Here is an 18,843-nt window from a genome sequence, read left to right as displayed (position 1 = left end):
CGGGAGGGGCGGAGCCGGCGGGGCGGGGCGGGGCCTGCGGGGCGGCACCTGCCCAAACCCTCCAGGGCCGGCAGCAGGACCTGGCTAGCGGCCGCCACTTCTGAGTTACGGAGCGGGCCGTGATGCGACTGAGGCCTGGCTCAGGTGTCAGTCCGTGGCGGCCCAGGAGTAGCCCACATAGCGAAGACCGAGCAAGGGGAGTGAGGCGCGAGCATGGGAGAGCCAGCCAGGGAAAACGCCAGGGCGGAATCCCCCACGCTAGTCCAAGCCACTCCTGCGTCCCTACCGCCCCACGCTAAAGCGGCCCCTCACCCTACCTGTGCCTCTCCCTGCTTCCTCTCCTGCCTCCGAGAGACCCTCTTTAATAGACTTTAGTTTTTGTTGTTTATTTTCTTAGAGGCAGGGTCTTGCTCTATCGCCCAGGCTGGAGTGCAGTTTCGCGATCATAGCTCACTCCAACTTCCACCTCCTAGGCTCAACCGATCCTCCCACCTCAGCCTCCCGAGTAGCTAAGAGCAGCACTCGCCACCACACCCGGCTGATTTTTTTTTTTTTTTTTTGGAGACGGAGTCTCGCTCTGTGGCCAGGCTCGAGTGCAGTGGCGCGATCTTTGCTCGCTGCAACCTCCACCTCCCAGGTTAAAGCGATTCCCCTGCCTCAGCCTCCCAAGTAGCTGGAACTACAGGCGCGCGCCAGTACGCCCGGCTTTTTTCTTTCTTTCTTTCTTTTTTTTTTTTTTTTTTGGTATTTTAGTATTTTAGTAGAGACGGGGTTTCACCATGTTGGCCAGGATGGTCTGGATCTCCTGACCTCGTGATCCTCCCGCCTCGGCCTCCCAAAGTGCTGGGATTACAGGAGTGAGCCACCGCGCTTTTTTCTTTCTTTCTTTTTTTTTTTTTTTTAAGAGAAGGGGGTCTTGCTATGTTGCCTAGGCTGATCTGGAAACTCCTGGGCTCAAGGGATCCTGCCGCTTTGTCCTCCCAGAGGGCTGGGATTACAGGCATTAGCCCCGGGGCAAGAATGACTCTCCCTAAATGCAAAGCTGACTTTACCTTTCCAGAATTAAAAACCGTCCTCCTCTCCCTCAAGGTAAATTCCTTACTCCACAATCAGATTTATCTGATCTGCCAGACCACCACCCAGCCCTGGCCAAAAGAAATGGTGTCTTTGCCTTTGCCTGAGCCATTACCAAGGGCAGGAACACTTCCTGCCCCTCCCAGGTGGCTGATTCTTATTTAATTTGGGGTCCACTGCCCACAATCTGCCTGTAGACTTCTGCATTTCCCCCTTTGAACTGGGAGCATCCTGAGATCCAGGTGACCTCTCAATGCACCCCAGTATCTCCAGGACCCAGTAGAAGACCTGACATAAGAAGCCCCAGGCAAAGGTTTTTTTAATTGAATTCAGTTTACCTTGGGTTTAAACTCCCAGAGATTAGGCCAGACATAGTGGTTCACGCCAGTAATCTTACCACTTTGGGAGGCCGAGGGGGGAGAATTGATTCAGTCCAAAAGTTTGAGACCAGTCTGGGGATCACCGCGAGACCCTGTCTCTAAAAAAATTAAGAAAAATTAAGAAATTACCTGGGCGTGGTGGTGAATGCCTGTAATCCCAGCTACTTGGGAGGCAGAGGGAGGAGGACTGCTTGAGCCCAGGAGTTCGAGGGCTCAAGCCCTCGTGATTCACTGCACTCCAGCCTGGGCCACAGACAGTGAGACTGTGTCTCCTTGAGATTTAGCAAAGGTTTTGTATTTTAGATTGACATTTACCAAGTACCAAGGATCAAGCCACACTGGCTCAGCAGTGCTGAGAGGAAGATAAATGAGCTCTAAGATTAGGACGCTGAAGAGACCACACCAAATCCCAGCTTTTTAGCCCCTGTTCAGGCCTCAGAGCCCCCTTCCAGAAGCTGCTGGCCACCTGGGGACAGTCCAGCCACCAGCTGCTGTAAACTTCATTTACCACAGAAGAAGGAAGACTAACTCACATCTTAAGTGCTAGAAGCTTCCACATCACTTAATTCAGGGTTTCCCCTGCCCACTCCCCTTATAAAGTAATTAACGTGGACATGCCCACTTCATTGAAAGCACAGCCTCTACAGCCAAACTTCCTGGGGTTTCAGTCCCAGCTCCACCATTCATTGCAGTGTCTTAGGCAAATTACCTAACTTTTTTTTTTAGACCAAGTCTCGCTTTATTGCCCAGGCTGGAGTGCAGTGGTGTGATCTCGGCTCACTGCAACCCCCTTCCTGGGTTCAAATGATTCTCCCACCTCAGCCTCTCGAGTAGCTAGGACTACAGGAGCATGCCACCATGCCTGGCTAAATTTTGTATTTTTGTAGAGACAGGTTTTCATCATGTTGGCCAGGCTGGTCTTGAACTCCTGATCTCAGGTGATCCACCTGACTCAGCCACCCAAAGTGCTGAGATTACAGGCATGAGCCATCATGCCCAGGCAATTACCTAACTCTTCTGTGCCTCAGTTTTCTCACCTGGAAAAATTAGATTTATCAAAGTTTTAGATAGTTTTTACCAGCCACTATTCTGTTTATAAATTATAACTCATTTAATCCTCGTAACAACTCTATGAGATAGATACTGGGATTATCCTCTTTTAGCAGATGGGGAAACTGAGGCACAGACTTCCCCAAGGTCACACTGTTAGTAAATGGTAGAGCTGGGATTCAAACCTGGCCTGTCTGATTCTAGAGTATATGCTCTTAATCACTATGCTGGTACCTACTTTGTGGGTAGTTATAGGATTAAATAAATTAATATGGCCGGGTGCGGTGGCTCAAGCCTGTAATCCCAGCACTTTGGGAGGCCGAGACGGGCGGATCACGAGGTCGAGAGATCGAGACCATCCTAGCCAACACGGTGAAACCCCGTCTCTACTAAAAAAATAGAAAAAACTAGCTGGGCGAGGTGGCGGGCGCCTGTAGTCCCAGCTACTCCGGAGGCTGAGGCAGGAGAATGGCGTAAACCCAGGAGGCGGAGCTTGCAGTGAGCTGAGATCCAGCCACTGCACTCCAGCCTGGGCGACAGAGCGAGACTCCGTCTCAAAAAAAAAAAAAAGAAAAAAAAATTAATATGCATAAAGCACCAAAAATAGTTCCTGGCACATAATGAGAACTATATTGGCCAGGCGCAGTGGCTCATGCCTGTAATCCCAGCACTTTGGGAAGCTGAGGTGGGTGAGTCACCTAAGATCAGGAGTTTGAGACCAGCTTGGCCAAGAATATAAAACATCGTATTTTATATAAATATAAAACATCGTATTTTATATAAATATAAATATATCATATTTTATACAAATATAAATATAAAATATGTAAAATATATATTTTATATAAATATAAAAATTATGTTATATAAATATGAAAATTGTTATATAAATATAAAATTTATATTTATATAAATTTATGTATTTTATATAATTATAAAATATTGTGTTTATATAAATATAAAATTAAATTTAATCTTAATATTACTAAGAATATAAAATATTAACCAGGTGTGGCAGTGTGCACCTGTAGCCCCAGCTACTCAGGAGGCTGAGGCAGGAGAATCCCTTGAACCCGGGAGGCGGAGGCTGCAGTGAGCCGAGATCATGCCACTGCACTCCAGCCTTGGCAACAGAGCAAGACTCCGTCTCAATAACCCCAACCTCCCGAGTAGCTGGGGTTATAGGCGCACACCACCACACCCGGCTAATTTTTTGTATTTTTAGTAGAGATGGGTTTCTCCAGGCTGGTCTTGAAATCCTGATCTCAGGTAATCCACCCACCTCGGCCTCCCAAAGTGCTAGGATTATAGGAGTAAGCCACTGCACCCAGCACAAAAAGAACTATATTACTGTTAACTATTATTACTACTGTAATTCTTCAGCTGCCCTCACTCTTATCTTTTGAGGCCCACACATTAGTCATCTGGTTTCAGGGAGAGGCAGGACCTGACAGCTTGGGCAAGGTATCTACCCAAAGCAAGAGGCAGAGAACAGCTGCAGAGTCCACTTGCAACCTGGAACTGGGGCCAGTTAACCAATGCCCTAGAGCCAAAGTAGCCTGGAGTCAGTGCTGTGAGTCAGGCAGCAGGGAGATCATGCTGGTGCCAGATGGAATCTGATGATCTCCACACATTTCCTCTCCACTTATCATCATAGCAACAGATATCCCCTGGAAAGAGGATTCCTAGTGTTCCCAGTACAACCACACCTGAGAGTGGTCCCTGGACTCTGGACTAATAACATACAAACTTTACCTCTGCTGGGAAACTTTTCCTGAACACGCCCTGCTTGGACAGGGAGGCTCCAGGTATTTGGTTATTCCACAGTTTGCCCCAACCCGGGCTCCAGACCCAGGCCTGACCCAGTGTTGGGAAGATAAGGATCAAATCAGCTTATTAAATGCTCAGGGCCCAGGACCAGTTTGGACACCAAACACTGATTGATAGTAAGTAGAATCATATGGCCCTTCTGGCTGGAGCCTTCCTCCTCCACCTCCAGAGCATCCTCCTTATCATTCTTGTCCTCATCGCACTTCCTCCACCCACTATTTTACTTCTCTCTCAAGAGAAAGGACAGCCTGTGCACATTTTAAGCTTCAGACCTTTACTATAGCTTGGCTTCTGGTAGGTACTCATGGAAGGGGTTTTATACATTCCATTTAAATTGAGTGGATGCAATGTTACAAAGCTAACATTTGGGCTGGAGAGTTAGGCTTGGACCTCAAATGAGAAAGCTGGGAATGCTAGAGTTTGAATTGTATCTCATAAAATATGGGACATCAAAAGAGATTCAGGCTGGGCACGGTGGCTCATGCCTGTAATCCCAGCACTTTAGAAGGCCAAGGTGGGCGAATCACTTGAGGTCAGGACTTCGAGACCAGCCTGGCCAACATGGTGAAACCCCATATCTACTAAAAATACAAAAATTAGCTGGGCATGGTGGCACGAACCTGTAGTCTCAGCCACTCGGGAGGATGAGGCATGAGAATCGCTTGAACCCAGGAGGAGGAGGTTGCTGTGAGCCCAAATTGTGCCACCGCACTCCAGCCTGGGTGACAGAGTGAGACTGTCTCAAAAAGAGATTTGGGGTCAGGTGCAGTAGCTCATACTTGTAATAATCCCAGCACTTTGGGAGGGCAAGGTGGGAGGATTGCGTAAACCCAGGAGTTCGAGACCAGCCTGGGCAACATAGCGACACCCTCTGTCTGTATAAAAAATTTTGTTAAATAAAAACCTAAATACCAAGTCTCCTTAAACTATTACATACAACTGTTGGCTGGGTGCAGTGGCTCACCTGTAATCCTGTAATCCCAACACTTTGGGAGGCCAAGGTGAAAGGATCGTTTGAGGCTAGGAGTTCAGGACCAGCCTGGATAACACAGCTAGACCTCGTCTCTACTAAAAATGAGAGAGAGAGATTTTGAAACAATGGGATGTTTTTCAGACACTTCTGTCCCACCTCCAGGGCATCAGTATAGAGAACAGAGACATGATAGCAAACAAGTGGCCATATAGGCATACGAAGCCAAGGACTCGGCCTGGAAAGGGACACTTTCTACAACAGTGTGGATCTCAATGGAAGGAGGAGGGAAAGCAATTCAATTACTTGATTCAAGGAATCAAAGTAATTCAATGCCTGCTTTTTTTTTTTTTTTTTTTTTTTAGCTAGAGTTTCGCTCTGTATTGCCCAGGCTGGAGTGCAATGACTCATGATCTTGGCTCACTGCAACCTCCAACTCCTGGGTTCAAGCAATTCTCCTGCCTCAGCCTCCCAAGTAGCTGGGATTACAGGCTAATTTTGTATTTTTAGTAGAGATGGGTTTTCGCCATGTTGGTCAGGCTTGTCTAGAACTCCTAACCTCAGGTGATCCGCCCGCCTCAGCCTCCCAAAGTGCTGGGATTACAGGCGTGAGCCACTGTGTCCGGCCCCCAATGTCTGCTTTTACTACTCAAAAGATTGCGATTACATTAATAACCATTTGCAAAGCACCTATCTTTGAGTTCCAGAAATGGACTATCAAAGTATTCAGATCAGAAAATAATAACAGCTTGGCTGGGCAAGGTGGCTCACGCATGTAATCCCAGCACTTTGGAAGGTCAAGGTGGGCTGATTACTTCAGGTTAGGAGTTCAAGACCAGCTTGGCGACCATGGTGAAACCCCATTTCTACTGAAAATACAAAAATTAGCCAGGTGTGGTGCTGCTCGTCTGTAGTCCCAGCTACTCGGGAGGCTGAGGCACAAGAATTGCTCGAACCTGGGAGGCAGGGGTTGGTTGCAGTGAGCCCAGATCTCGCCACTGCACTCTGAGCTAGGTGATAGAGTGAGACCCTGTTTCAAAAAAAAAGAAAAAGATAAGAATAACAGGATGATTTTCCTAGGGAAGACACTATGTGCCTGGCCCCATATTAAGAGTTTTATATTCATTTTGCCTTTTTTGTTTTAGAGATGAGGTCTCACTCTGGTTTGAGGCTGTAGTGAGCTATGATGACACCACCGCACTCCAATCCGGGGAGCTGCAGTGCAATGGTGCCATCATAGCTCACTGTAGCCTCGAACTCCTGGGTTCAATCCTCCCATTTCAGTTTCCCAACTTGCTGGAGTTTCAGGCGTGAGCCACTGTGCTGGCTTATTTTGCATTTAATGTTTATTACTCTGTGTGGCAGGTAACATTTTAACAAACAAGTTAAGACACAGAGATATTAAGTAATGTGCACTGATCACACAGCTAAGGGCTGGTAGCTTGAAGCAAAACATCCACAACTTGGTATTACATTGGAGAGTACCATTTGTGATGTATAGTGAAAGTCTGAGTCTGGGCTATAACTAGAGGTTAGTCATAATGAGAAAATCCAACCATCCACATTCTCAGGAAGCTCACCAACCGGTACAGAAGATAATGACTGGAAAATTAGCTCTGTACAGGTGAAGATCAATTGCCAGGACTCTGAGTGCCCACCCAACAGGATCACTGAAGGCTCTTTAGAGCTGGACGATGTAGGAATATGCAATGCAGGGAATGGCACAGGAAATAGCCAGCATATGGCAAGGAGGAGGGGGATTAGGAAGTACTCAGGGATTGGCAAGGGTTCAAAATTATTCTTGACTCTTCTCTCACATCACGTATCTGATCCACCTGCAAATCCTATATCCAGTGGCAAAAGCACATGAAAAGATGCTCAATACCATGTAATTAGGGGAATGTAAATTAAAACCACAATGAGATTTACGTGCCTATTAGAATGGCTAAAATTTAAAAAGACTAATTATACCAAATGTTGATGAAGATGGGAAGCAATTAGAATTCTCAAATACTGCTGGTGGGAATATAAAATTGTACAACCACTTTGAAAACTGTTTCTTTTTCTTTCTTTCTTTCTTTTTTTTTTTTTTTTTTTTGAGATGGAGTCTCACTGTGTAACCCAGGCTGGAGTGCAGTGGCACAATCTCAGCTCACAGCAACCTCTGCCTCCCAGGTTCAAGCAATTCTGCCTCGGCCTCCCAAGTAGCTGGGACTACAGGCACATGCCACCATACCTGACTAATTTTGTATTTTTAGTAGAGACGGGATTTCATCATGTTGGCCAGGGTGGTCTCAAACTGGCTGGTCTCCTGACCTCGTGATCTGCCTGCCTCGACCTCCCAAAGGCTGGGATTACAGGCATGAACCACCATGACCAGCCTGAAAGCTGTTTCTTAAAAACTTAAATAGGGCCGGGCGCAGTGGCTCACATCTGTAATCCCAGCACTTTGGGAGGCTGAGGCGGGCAGATCACGACGTCAGGAATTTGAGACCAGCCTGACCAACAGTGGAACCCCGTCTCTACTAAAAATACAAAAAAATTAGCCGGACATGGTGATGCGCACCTGTAATCCCAGCTACTCAAGAGGCTGAGGCAGGAGAATCACTTGAACTCGAGAGGTGGAGGTTGTAGTGAGCCGATATCACACCACTGCACCCCAGCCTGGATAACAAAGGGAAACTCTGTCTCAAAAACAAAAAACCTTAAATATACACCTATCATATCACCTAGCCATTCCAAGAAAAATGAATACATATCTCCACACAAAGCTTTTAGATAGCTTTGTTTGTTACAACCCCAAACTGGAAACAACCTAAATGTCAACAGGTGACTGGATAAACAAATTATAGATAAAAAACAAATCTATCCATACAGTGGAATTCTACTCAACAAAAGGAATAAATTATTGATAAAATATAAATGTTACAAACTAATTGTGCTAAAAGAAGCAAAAGAGAACATACCGTATGATCTTTTTTTTTAATTTTAAATTTTTTAGAGACAAGGTCTGGCTCTATAGCCCAGGCTGGAGGGCAGTGGAGCCATCTTGGCTCACTGCAGCCTCTGTCTCCCAGGCTCAAGCCATCCTCCCACCTCAGCCTCCTGAGTAGCTGGAACTACAGGTACACACCACCATATCAGGCTAATTTTTTTTTTTTTTTTTTGAGACCCAGTTTCACTCTGTCGCCCCTGCTGGAGTGCAGTGGTATGATCTCAGCTCACTGCAACCTCCACCTCCTAGGTTCAAGTGATTCTCCTGCCTCAGCCTGCCAGGTAGCTGGGATTACAGGCAAGAGCCACCGCACCCAGCTAATTTTTGTATTTTTAGTAGAGATGGGGTTTTGCCATGTCAGGCTGGTCTCGAACTCCTGACATCAAGTGATCCACCCACCTAGGCCTACCAAGGTGGTGGGATTACAGGTGTGAGCCACCATGCCCGGCCTATAAGACTATTTATATAAAACTCTAGGCCGGGCGCGGTGGCTCGCGCCTGTAATCCCAGCTACCTGGGAGACGCAGGCAGGAGAATCACTTGAATAAGGGAGGCAGGGTTGCAGTGAGTCGAGATCACGCCATTGCACTCTAGCCTGGGTGACAGAGTGAGACTAGGCCTCAAAAACAAAAACAAAAAAACCAACCAAAAAAACAAACTCTAGAAATTACACACAAATCTAAAGTGACAGAAACCAATCTAAAGTGACAATGGTTGTGGAGAGGATACAAGGAGACACAAGGACGTTTTGGTGCATGATGGGTAGTGTTCCATTTGCATGACTCCAGGGGCCCCTTCTGAGTCACTGGAAGAAGTGTGGGGCCATTGACTAAAGGACAGGGCTATTAACGCTTCCTGGGTTTTTCCAGGGCTCATGCCAGTCCCAGCGGTTTCCTTAGGTATGCAGTTGCAAAGGGGGATAATTTACTCTCTAAGAAACCATCTAATCCAAATCCCTTGCATTCCTGATGAGACTCAGTGCCAGGACCCTGGGCTACATTATACACACCACATGGCGAGGCCCCCACCCCTGACCTCTACCCTGCACCCCCTGAAGCATCAGCTTTCGCCAACACTTAATTCTTCTGTCACTTGCAGTTCAGCAATCAAACAGGGAAGGACTTGTGGGGTAGGGAGTTTGGGTTCAAAGTCAGGGAGAAACTGCGGGTGAATGCTAAGGCCTGTCCAGAGGCGGGTGGACCCAACCGCAAGCTTCTCCAGCCTTGCCGCAGCTCCTGAAAACATCCTCACCCTCCTCGGTGAAAACCGGAGGGGAATGTCAGGCCTTGGAGTCAACCCGAGAGTCTCCCCGTCCGCAGGTGACCCGGGGCAAGGGACGTGCCTGTTTCGAGTGGCCTCCCATGTAAACCGAGGCCAAAGGCTCCAGGATGTCCGATCGCAGCGCCCGCACCCCAGGCCGCCAGACCGCACCGTCTGGAAGGCGCAGGGGAACTCCGAGATCCCAGTCTTTGAGCCCGCGCCTGGGATCAGACGGCGCGCGGGGCATCGCGGGAGTCGCGTCCCTGACGTCACCGTGGGGCGCCTATGCACAGGGGCACCTTGAGCCGCGCTACTGGGGCTCTGGAGCGCTAGCCAGTCCCGCGTCCCAGAGCCTTCTCGGAGGCGTCGTCTCTTTCGTGTGGAGGACCGATGAAAGAAAGTCGCAGGGATGAGAGGGAGCAAGGTCGGGACGTCGCAGGCCTCGGACATTGTGTCGCCCCCGGTCCTGAACCGTCCCTGACTTCCCAGTGTGGCTCAGAGGCTCTGGACCAGCTCCTCACACTGCATGCTCGGTGTCCCATTTGCAGCTCTTACTGGGTTAATTTCTCTCAGCAATTAAGAATGTGAGCTGCGGAAGGGCAGCCCTGTAAGGTTGCCCAAGTGGTTTCATCTTGCCCTCTGCCTGGACACTACCGATTTATCAAGACAGGGCAACTGCAGTAGAGAAATAGTAATTCACGCGCGGAGCGGGCTGTGCGGGAGACCGGAGTTGTATTATTACTCAAATTAGTCTCCCCGAAAACTCGGGGATCAGAGGGTTTTGTTTTTTGTTTTTGAGACGGGAGTCTCGCTCTGTTGTCCAGGCTGGAGTGCAGTGGTGCGATCTCCAGTTATTTTTACACCGTTACCTGCCAGGACTGGTATATATGTTTTTTTGTTTTTTGTTTTTGATTGTCGTTGCTTTTTTATTTTTTTATTTTTTTTTGAGACGGAGTCTCGCTCTGTCGCCCAGGCTGGAGTGCAGTGGCCAGATCTCAGCTCACTGCAAGCTCCGCCTCCCGGGTTCCCGCCATTCTCCTGCCTCAGCCTCCCGAGCAGCTGGGACTACAGGCGCCCGCCACCTCGCCCGGCTAGTTTTTTTTGTATTTTTAGTAGAGACGGGGTTTCACCATGTTAGCCAGGATGGTCTCGATCTCCTGACCTCGTGATCCGCCCGTCTCGGCCTCCCAAAGTGCTGGGATTACAGGCTTGAGCCACCGCGCCTGGCCGCTTTTTTATTTTTAAGAGTGAAGTTGGAACACTTGTTCAAGTTGGCTATTTTTCATTTTCACGATCTTATGTACCAGGAAGTTTGTGCACATAGTGAATAGCAGCTGGGATAAAGGGGCATTTTTGTGGCTCATGTTTGAATTTAAAAACACCCCCGCTCACCACTTTAGCAAGTTGATTAAGCTTAATTTTACTAATAAAAACTAATCTGACATCACCACCTATGAAATATTCTTGCCAAAAATGTTTAATTCACAGTCAAGCCTTCAGACCTAACTTCAGTTTACAGGAAATAAAGGAGATAAAGGAACAAGTTAATAGACACTATGATGAAGCAATGAGATAAATCCAGAATGTGAGAAATTCTGCAAGACACCTAATTTGGTCTTTTCAAAACATCAGTATCTGGTCAGGAGCAGTGGCTCATGCCTGTAAACCAAATACTTGGGGAGGCCAAGGTGGGAGGATCACTTGAGCCCAGAAGTTCCAGACCAGCCTGGGCAACACAGTGAGACCCTGTCTCTACAAAAAATTAAAGAATTTGCTGGACATGGTGGTGCACACCTGTAGTCCCAGCTACTGTGGAGGCTGAGGTGGGAGGATCGTTTGAGTCCAGAAAGTCAAGGCTGCAGTGAGCTATGATTGCGCCACTGTATTCCATCCTGGGTAACAGCAAGACCCTGTCTGTGGAAAAAAAAAAAAAATCATTTAAAAAAGAAAAGAGATAGGGAGACTGTTCTGGATTTAAAGAGACACTCAAATACAATGTGTGAACCCTGACTAAATCCTCGCTTGAAAAAAACATCTATAAAACACATTTTGGGGGCAATTAGGGGATAGTCTGAATATGCATTAAACATTAGGTAATAGGCCCAGCGCGGTGGTTCATGCTTGTAATCCCAGCACTTTGGGAGGCCGAGACGGGTGGATCACGAGGTCAGGAGATCGAGACCATCCTGGCTAACACGGTGAAACCCCGTCTCTACTAAAAATACAAAAATTAGCCGGGCGCGGTGGCCGGCGCCTGTAGTCCCAGCTACACTGGAGGCTGAGGCAGGAGAATGGCGTGAACCTGGGAAGCGGAGCTTGCAGTGAGTGGAGATCGCGCCACTGCACTCTAGCCTGGGCGACAGAGTGAGATTCTGTCTCAAAAAAAAAAAAAAAAAAAGGTAATAGAAATGATAATGGCATTATAGTTATACAATGAGGTATTTAAGGGTAAAATACTATTATGTCTGCAATTTCATTCCAAATGTTTGGTAAAAAAGATTATACAAGGCCTGATGAGGTGGCTCACACCTGTAATCCCAGCACTTTGGGAGGGTGAGGTGGGCGGATCAGAAGGTCAGGAGTTTGAGATCAGCCTGGCCAACATAGTGAAACCCCGTCTCTACTAAATATACAAAAAATTACCTGGGCATGGTAGTGCGTGCCTGTAATCCCAGCTACTCGGGAGGCTGAGGAAGGAGAATGGCCTGAACCCAGGAGGCGGAGCTTGCAGTGAGCCGAGATGGCTCCACTGCACTCCAGCCTGGGCGACAGAGCAAGACTGTCTCAAAAAAAAAAAAAAAAAAAAAAAAAAAAAAAGATTTTACAGGCCGGGGGCGGGGGGCAGTGGCTCATGCTGTAATCCCAGTTACTCAGGAGGAAAATCGCTTGAACCCAAGAGGCGGAGGTTGCAGCGAGCCAAGGTTGTGCCACTGCACTCCAGCCTGGGTGACAGAGCAAGACTGTCTCAAAAAAAAAAAAAAAAGATACATACATTGGGATTTTTTTTTTTTTTCCCGAGACAGAGTCTTGCTCTGTCGGCTCAGGCTGGAGGGCAGTGGCACAACCTCGGCTCACCTCAACCTTTGCCTCCCGGGTTCAAGCGATTCTCCTGCCTCAGCCTCCCGAGTAGCTGGGACTACAGGTGCCCGCCACCACGCCCGGCTACTTTTTGTATTTTTAGTAGAGACAGGGTTTTGCCATGTTGGCCAGGCTGATCTTGAACTCCTGACCTCAAGTGATCCGCCTGCCTTGGCCTCCCAGTGCTGGGATTACAGGCATGAGCCACTGTGCCTGGCCCATACACTGGGATTTTAAAGTCTACATGTAAAAAAAAAAAAGAAAAAAAAAAGAAATTTAAAATGATTATACATATGGAAAGCATATATGGCAATATGTTTACAATTTTTTTTAAGTCTGATGGGCACATTGGTGTTTAACGTAGTATTCTTTACACTTTTCTGTTTCAAAGTGGGTTTTCTTTTCTTTTTTTTTTTTTTTTGAGACAGAGTCTTGCTCTGTCGCCCAGGCTGGAGTGCAGTGACACAATCTCGGCTTGCTGCAAGCTCTGCCTCCCGGGTTCACGCCATTCTCCTGCCTCAGCCTCCCAAGTACCTGGGACTACAGCCGCCCGCCACCACACCTAGCTAATTTTTTGTATTTTTAGTAGAGACGGGGGTTTCACTGTGTTAGCCAGGATGGTCTCGATCTCCTGACCTCGTGATCCGCCCGCCTCAGCCTCCCAAAGCGCTGGGATTACAGGCATGAGCCATTGCGTCCGGCCTTTTTTTTTTTTTTTTTTTTTTGAGAGGGAGTCTTGCTCTGTTGCCCAGGCTTGAGTGCAGTGATGCGATCTTCGCTCACTGCAACCTCTGCCTCTGGGGTTCAAGGGATTCTCCTGCCTCAGCCTCCCAAGTAGCTGGGATTACAGACGTGCACCACCACGCACGGCTTTTTTTTTTTTTTTTGTATTTTTAGTAGAGACAGGGTTTCGTCATGTTGGCCAGGCTGGTCTTGAACTCCTGGCCTCAAGTGATCTGCCCGCCATGGTCTCCCAAAGTGTTGGGATTACAGGCGTGAGCAACCATGCACAGCCCTCAAAGTCTTTTTGAATGTAAACAGTTCTATTTAGAAACAGGTACCTGTTTGCATTGTAGAATATAAAACTTGGCTTATGCTCTATAAACAATAATCATCACCCCAATTCACAGAACACACAATTAGATTCAAAGTTTTCACATAAATTGGACAAAAAATATATATCCTTGCCACAAGCCATCCGTGGATGACGGGGAAAAGCCTACTGACCCTGTGGTAGAACAGGCCTTGCTTCCTCCAAGGCACCTTTTTGGTCAGGAGGGCATGGTGGGAGAAACTCCTGGTTAGTAGGCAGATTGCCAGTCTCTTCCCCAACTAGACCTCAGTTATCCTTTCGAAAAGTGAAAGTGGAAGTTGGATTAGATTCAGATAGAACCAAAAAGTTCCTTGTAAGATTTTATAGGTGTTTATTCCAGTTACCTATTGCTCTATAACAAATTACTCCAAATCAGTGGCTTACAACTGCCATTTTAAGGCCAGGTGTAGTGACTCATGCCTGTAATCCCAGCACTTTGGGAGGCCAAAGTGGGAGGATCGCTGGAGGTTAGGAGTTTAAGACCAGCCTGGGCAATATTTATTTTCATAGGTATTGATTTATTTTAGGGGTAAAGTACTATGATGTCTGTAATTTCGTCTCAAATAAAAATAAATAGAGACGGACTGGGTCTTGCTATGTTGCCCAGGCTGGTCTCAAACTTTTGGGCTCAAGCAATCGTACCACCTTGGCCTCCCAAAGTGCTGGGATTACAGGCATGAGCCAGCCACTATGCCCAGCTCCCCCCCCCCCCAAAAAAAATATATATATATACTTTTTAAAAAGCTTATTTATTTTTTGGGACAGAGTTTTCACTCTTGTTGCCCAGGCTGGAGTGCAATGGTGAGATCTCGGCTTACTGCAACCTCCGACTCCCAGGTTCAAGCGATTCTCCTGCCTCAGTCTCCAGAGTAGCTGGGACTACTCCACCACACTTGGCTAATTTTTTATATTTTTAGTAGAGATGGGGGGTTTCGCCATGTTGGTCAGGTTGGTCTCAGACTCCCAACCAGGTGATCCGCCCGTCTTGGCCTCCCAAAGTGCTGGGATTACAGGCGTGAGCCACCACGCCCGGCCTATTTGTTTTGTTTTGTTTTGTTTTGTTTGTTTTTGTTTTTTTGTTTTTTTTGAGACGGAGTCTTGCTCTGCCGCCCAGGCTGGAGTGCTGTGGCCGGCTCTCAGCTCACTGCAAGCTCCGCCTCCCGGGTTCACGCCATTCTCCTGTCTCAGCCTCCCGAGTAGCTGGGACTACAGGCGCCCACCTCGTCGCCCGGCTAGTTTTTTTTGTATTTTTTAGTAGAGACGGGGTTTCAGCGTATTAGCCAGGATGGTCTCGATCTCCTGACCTCGTGATCTGCCCGTCTCGGCCTCCCAAAGTGCTGGGATTACAGGCTTGAGCCACCGCGCCCAGCGTTGTTTTGTTTTTAAGTAGTTAGCTTTTAATGAACTTCCCTCCATGTGGCCTCAAGCCACCAGGACACAGGCTCCCTCAACATCCTTAATCTTCTCCTCAGCTCTTCTGCTGAAGAATTTGGCCTCCATGATGACAGGCTGCTGTGGGAGCTTTCCCTTTCCCAGAACTTTGTAGTAGTCCAATCGCACCACATCAATGATGGGAGCAGCCCCAGACTGGTTTTTAGCAGCATTCACCTGTGTCTGCTCACTGACCAAAGTCCACAATTTGTCAAGGCTGCAAGTTGAGCAGAAACTCTGGTTCCTCTTTAAGTGGTGATGCCTCATACCAACTTTCTCAAAGTAACCTGGGTGGTATTTGTTGAAGCTGATCCTGTGGTGATGCATTCCACCAGCATTATTGTGGCCTCCGGGGTGCTTCTGGAGCTGGCCTATGCAGCTGTGGCCGTGGCTCACGTGGCTCCAAAGTTTCTGGGTCTTCCTCAGTCTGGATGGCATGTTGGTGGCTCAGACGAAAGACCCAAAATACATTTTTTTAAAATTAGCTGGGCATAGTGGCATACACCTGTAGTCCCAGTTACTCAGGAAGCTGAAGCAGGAGGATCGCTTGAGTCCAGGAGGTTGAGGTTACGGTGAGCTATGATCACACCAGTGTACTTCGAGACGGAGCAAGACCCTGTCTCGAAAAAATCAAAAACAAGGTTGGGCGCAGTGACTCATGCCTGTAATCCCAGCGCTTTGGGAGGCCGAGGCAGGTAGATGACTTGAGGTCAGGATTTTGAGACCAGCCTGGTCAACATAGTGAAACCTTGTCTCTACTAAAAATACAAAAAATTAGCCAGGCATGGTGGCATGTGCCTGTAATCCCAGCTACTGGGGAGGCTGAGGCAGAAGAATCACTTGAACCTGGGAGGCGGAGGGTGCAGTAAGCTGAGATTGCGTCACTGCACTCCAGCCTGGGAGACAGAATGAGACCCTGTCTCAAAAAACAAAACAAAACAAAAAAACAAATAAAAATAAAAATAAAAACAAATATAACAAAATGGCAGTGAGGGCACACCTTCACTCTCATTCTATTATATTCATAGATTCTGGGAGTCAGGAATTCAGAAAGAACGCAGCATGGATGGCTTGTCTCTGGTCTAGGACATCTGGGGCCTCAGTTGGGATGGCAAAAGGCTGAGGTGCTTGATGGCTGGGGCCAGGAATCATCTGGAGGTATCATCATTCATGTTTGGCAAGCGATCTATACCAAGATGCTGATATAGACTGAGATCTCTGGCTGTTGGTCAGAACACCTATCCCCGGCCTATCTACATGGCCTTGGACTTCTTAAATGGAGACCTGTGCTCTAAAGGTGAATGTCCCAAGAGAACAGAAGCTGTATAGCCTTTTATGAATTAGCCTCAGAGGTCACCAGCATCACTTCTGCCACGGTGCCAGATTCAAAGATTCAGAGGAGGGAACAGAGACCCCACCTCTCAATGGGAGGAGCATCAGGCCCACAGGATAAGAGAGTATTTGGGTCGGGAGACAATCATTGAATACATTTTGGGGATGTATTCGGAACACACTGCTACAGCACTCCCCAGGCCTGTCCTCTAGCTGCTTATCTCCCAGCTCTGAGCTAGAGCCCCCAAATTCTGCCCCTGGAGTGGCCTCCCCTTGCCCAGTACTCTGCCCTGGTTGGCAACTCTGAATAAGCCGTGTACTAGGGTTTGAGTATGGGAAAGAATGGAAGCCTATGAACAGAGCTTTACCAAGAAGAAATCATTTGAAATTCAGGATTTTTTTTTTTTTTTTTGAGACAGAGTCTTGCTCTGTCACCCGGGCTGGAGTGCACTGGCGCGATCTTGGCTCACTGCAACTTCTGCCTCCCAGGTTCACGCCATTCTCCTGCCTCAGCCTCCCGAGTAGCTGGGACTACAGGTGCCCGCCACCAAGCCCGGCTAATTTTTTGTATTTTTAGTAGAGATGGGGTTTCACCGTGTCGGCCAGGATGGTCTCGATCTCCTGCCCTTGTGATCCGCCCACCTCGGCCTCCTAAAGTGCTGGGATTACAGGCCTAAGCCACTGCACCTGGCAACCCCACCTTTTTTTTTCTTTTTTGAGACAGAGTCTCACTGTCACCCAGGCTGGAGTGTAATGGCGTGATCTCGGCTCAACCTCTGCCTCCCAGATTCAAGTGATTCTCCTGTCTCAGCCTCCCAAGTAGCTGGGACTACAGGCTCGTGCCATCACACCTGGCTAATTTTTGTATTTTTAGTAGAGACAGGTTTCACCACGTTGGCCAGGCTGGTCTCAAACTCCCATGCTCAAGTGATCCGCCCTCCTCGGCCTCCCAAAGTGCTGGGATTATAGGCGTGAGTCACCGTGCCCAGCCAGTGTTGTATCCTTTCAACCGGTCCAGAAAGCTGTACAGTATTTACAACAAGCTTGAGAGTTATTTATGTCTTTGATAAAAGACTCAAATCCAGAACTGGGGTTGAAAAAAAAATGCAATGAAAGACTGTTTCATAGGGTATAAAAAGAGATGCAACCATACATTTAATTTTTAAAAATGGAATGTATCTTACATAAGGATTTTGTGAAAAATCTTATACCTATCTGGGTATTACAGAAGATGCATATACCTTTCATAGCTCATGGAGGAAAGAGTGTATAAACAATTTTGATAAGGAGTTGAGGAACAATTCGAAAATAGTTGATAAAGAGAGAGTCAGGAGGCAGAAAAAGCTTCAAGAGGCATGGTCTTCAGAAATTGTTCTGGAATGCTGTTTCACTTGTATCGATGTCATGTTCCTGGATGAGAGAATAAGACAGAATTTTAGTATTTCAGTATAAAGCCTGAAATGTAAACTCTTCAGTGCTTTGGAATTTAGAGATTCTGAATCTTCATTAATTAGGACATATACATAATATCTGGCTTTAGGGCTGAATCCAACCCAAGGATCAAATTTTGATCCTTTTGCCCTACACCAGGGCAGGGCTTGTGACCACTGCCCACCACCCACCATGATGAGTAACAAACAGAGTTGAAAGCACTGGTGCAAAGACCACACCAGACTTCTTACATTGGCCTTGGTGCCTGTTCTAGCATGCCACCAGAGTGAGTACTGCTGGGAACCTACATCATTCACTGCTCACATCATACCCATCCCATCATTCACTGCTGAGCAGCCACATCAAAACCCTCATCTCTGGGTTCCCTTCATGGATGGCACTTAGACCACAGTAACTGCCCATACACTCCTGTCTCCCGCTACACAGAGCTCTGAGAGGGACAGCAAGGACTGCACTCATCTTGTTCACTGCAACGGCCCCAGCCTCCAGCACCATGCTAGAGATGGAAAGTGAAACATTGTCAAATGAGCATCCGTCAGAGCCAGCTTCCTTCCAGGAGAGGCTCAAAAACTAATTGGTCTTCCCACTCAGCATCTAAAATCCTAAGCTTGAATTTTGCCTACTTACATTAAAAAACAAAACACTCTTTTTTTGCTGCAAAAGTGACACAGTCACTATAGAGATTATTATAATGAAGGAAAATAAAAATTAAACACTATGTTTTTTTTTTTTTTTTAAGACAGGGTCTCAATCTATCACCCACGATGGAATGCAGTGGCATGATCACGGCTCACTGCAACCTCAACCTCCCCAGGCTCAGGTGATCCTCCCACCTCAGCCTCCCAAGTAGCTGGGACTACAGGCGCAGACCACCGCACCTGGCTAATTTTTTGTATTT

General features: G+C 47.5%; 1 protein-coding gene and 1 pseudogene across 4 annotated transcripts in view; both read right to left on the bottom strand.

Annotated features, from left to right (window-relative positions):
* Positions 1-15,152: 15,152 nt before the first annotated feature.
* On the bottom strand, positions 15,153-15,599 carry LOC104678884 (annotated as a pseudogene).
* Positions 15,600-17,618: 2,019 nt separating this feature from the next.
* IFT52 (intraflagellar transport 52) overlaps positions 17,619-18,843 on the bottom strand; it is a 59,671-nt gene continuing 58,446 nt past the window's right edge. For all 4 annotated transcript variants that reach the window (XM_010384296.2, XM_030915576.1, XM_010384295.2 and 1 more), the window contains one exon: positions 17,619-17,903. In XM_010384296.2, the coding sequence (XP_010382598.1) occupies positions 17,902-17,903 (2 nt within the window). In that variant the 3' untranslated portion in view covers positions 17,619-17,901. The remainder of the gene's footprint in view (positions 17,904-18,843) is intronic.

Source organism: Rhinopithecus roxellana, chromosome 13 (assembly GCF_007565055.1).
Source record: "Rhinopithecus roxellana isolate Shanxi Qingling chromosome 13, ASM756505v1, whole genome shotgun sequence".
Taxonomy (NCBI): Eukaryota; Metazoa; Chordata; class Mammalia; order Primates; family Cercopithecidae; genus Rhinopithecus; species Rhinopithecus roxellana.
Note: the sequence above shows the minus strand (reverse complement) of the source record. Positions and strands in the feature narration are given on the sequence as shown.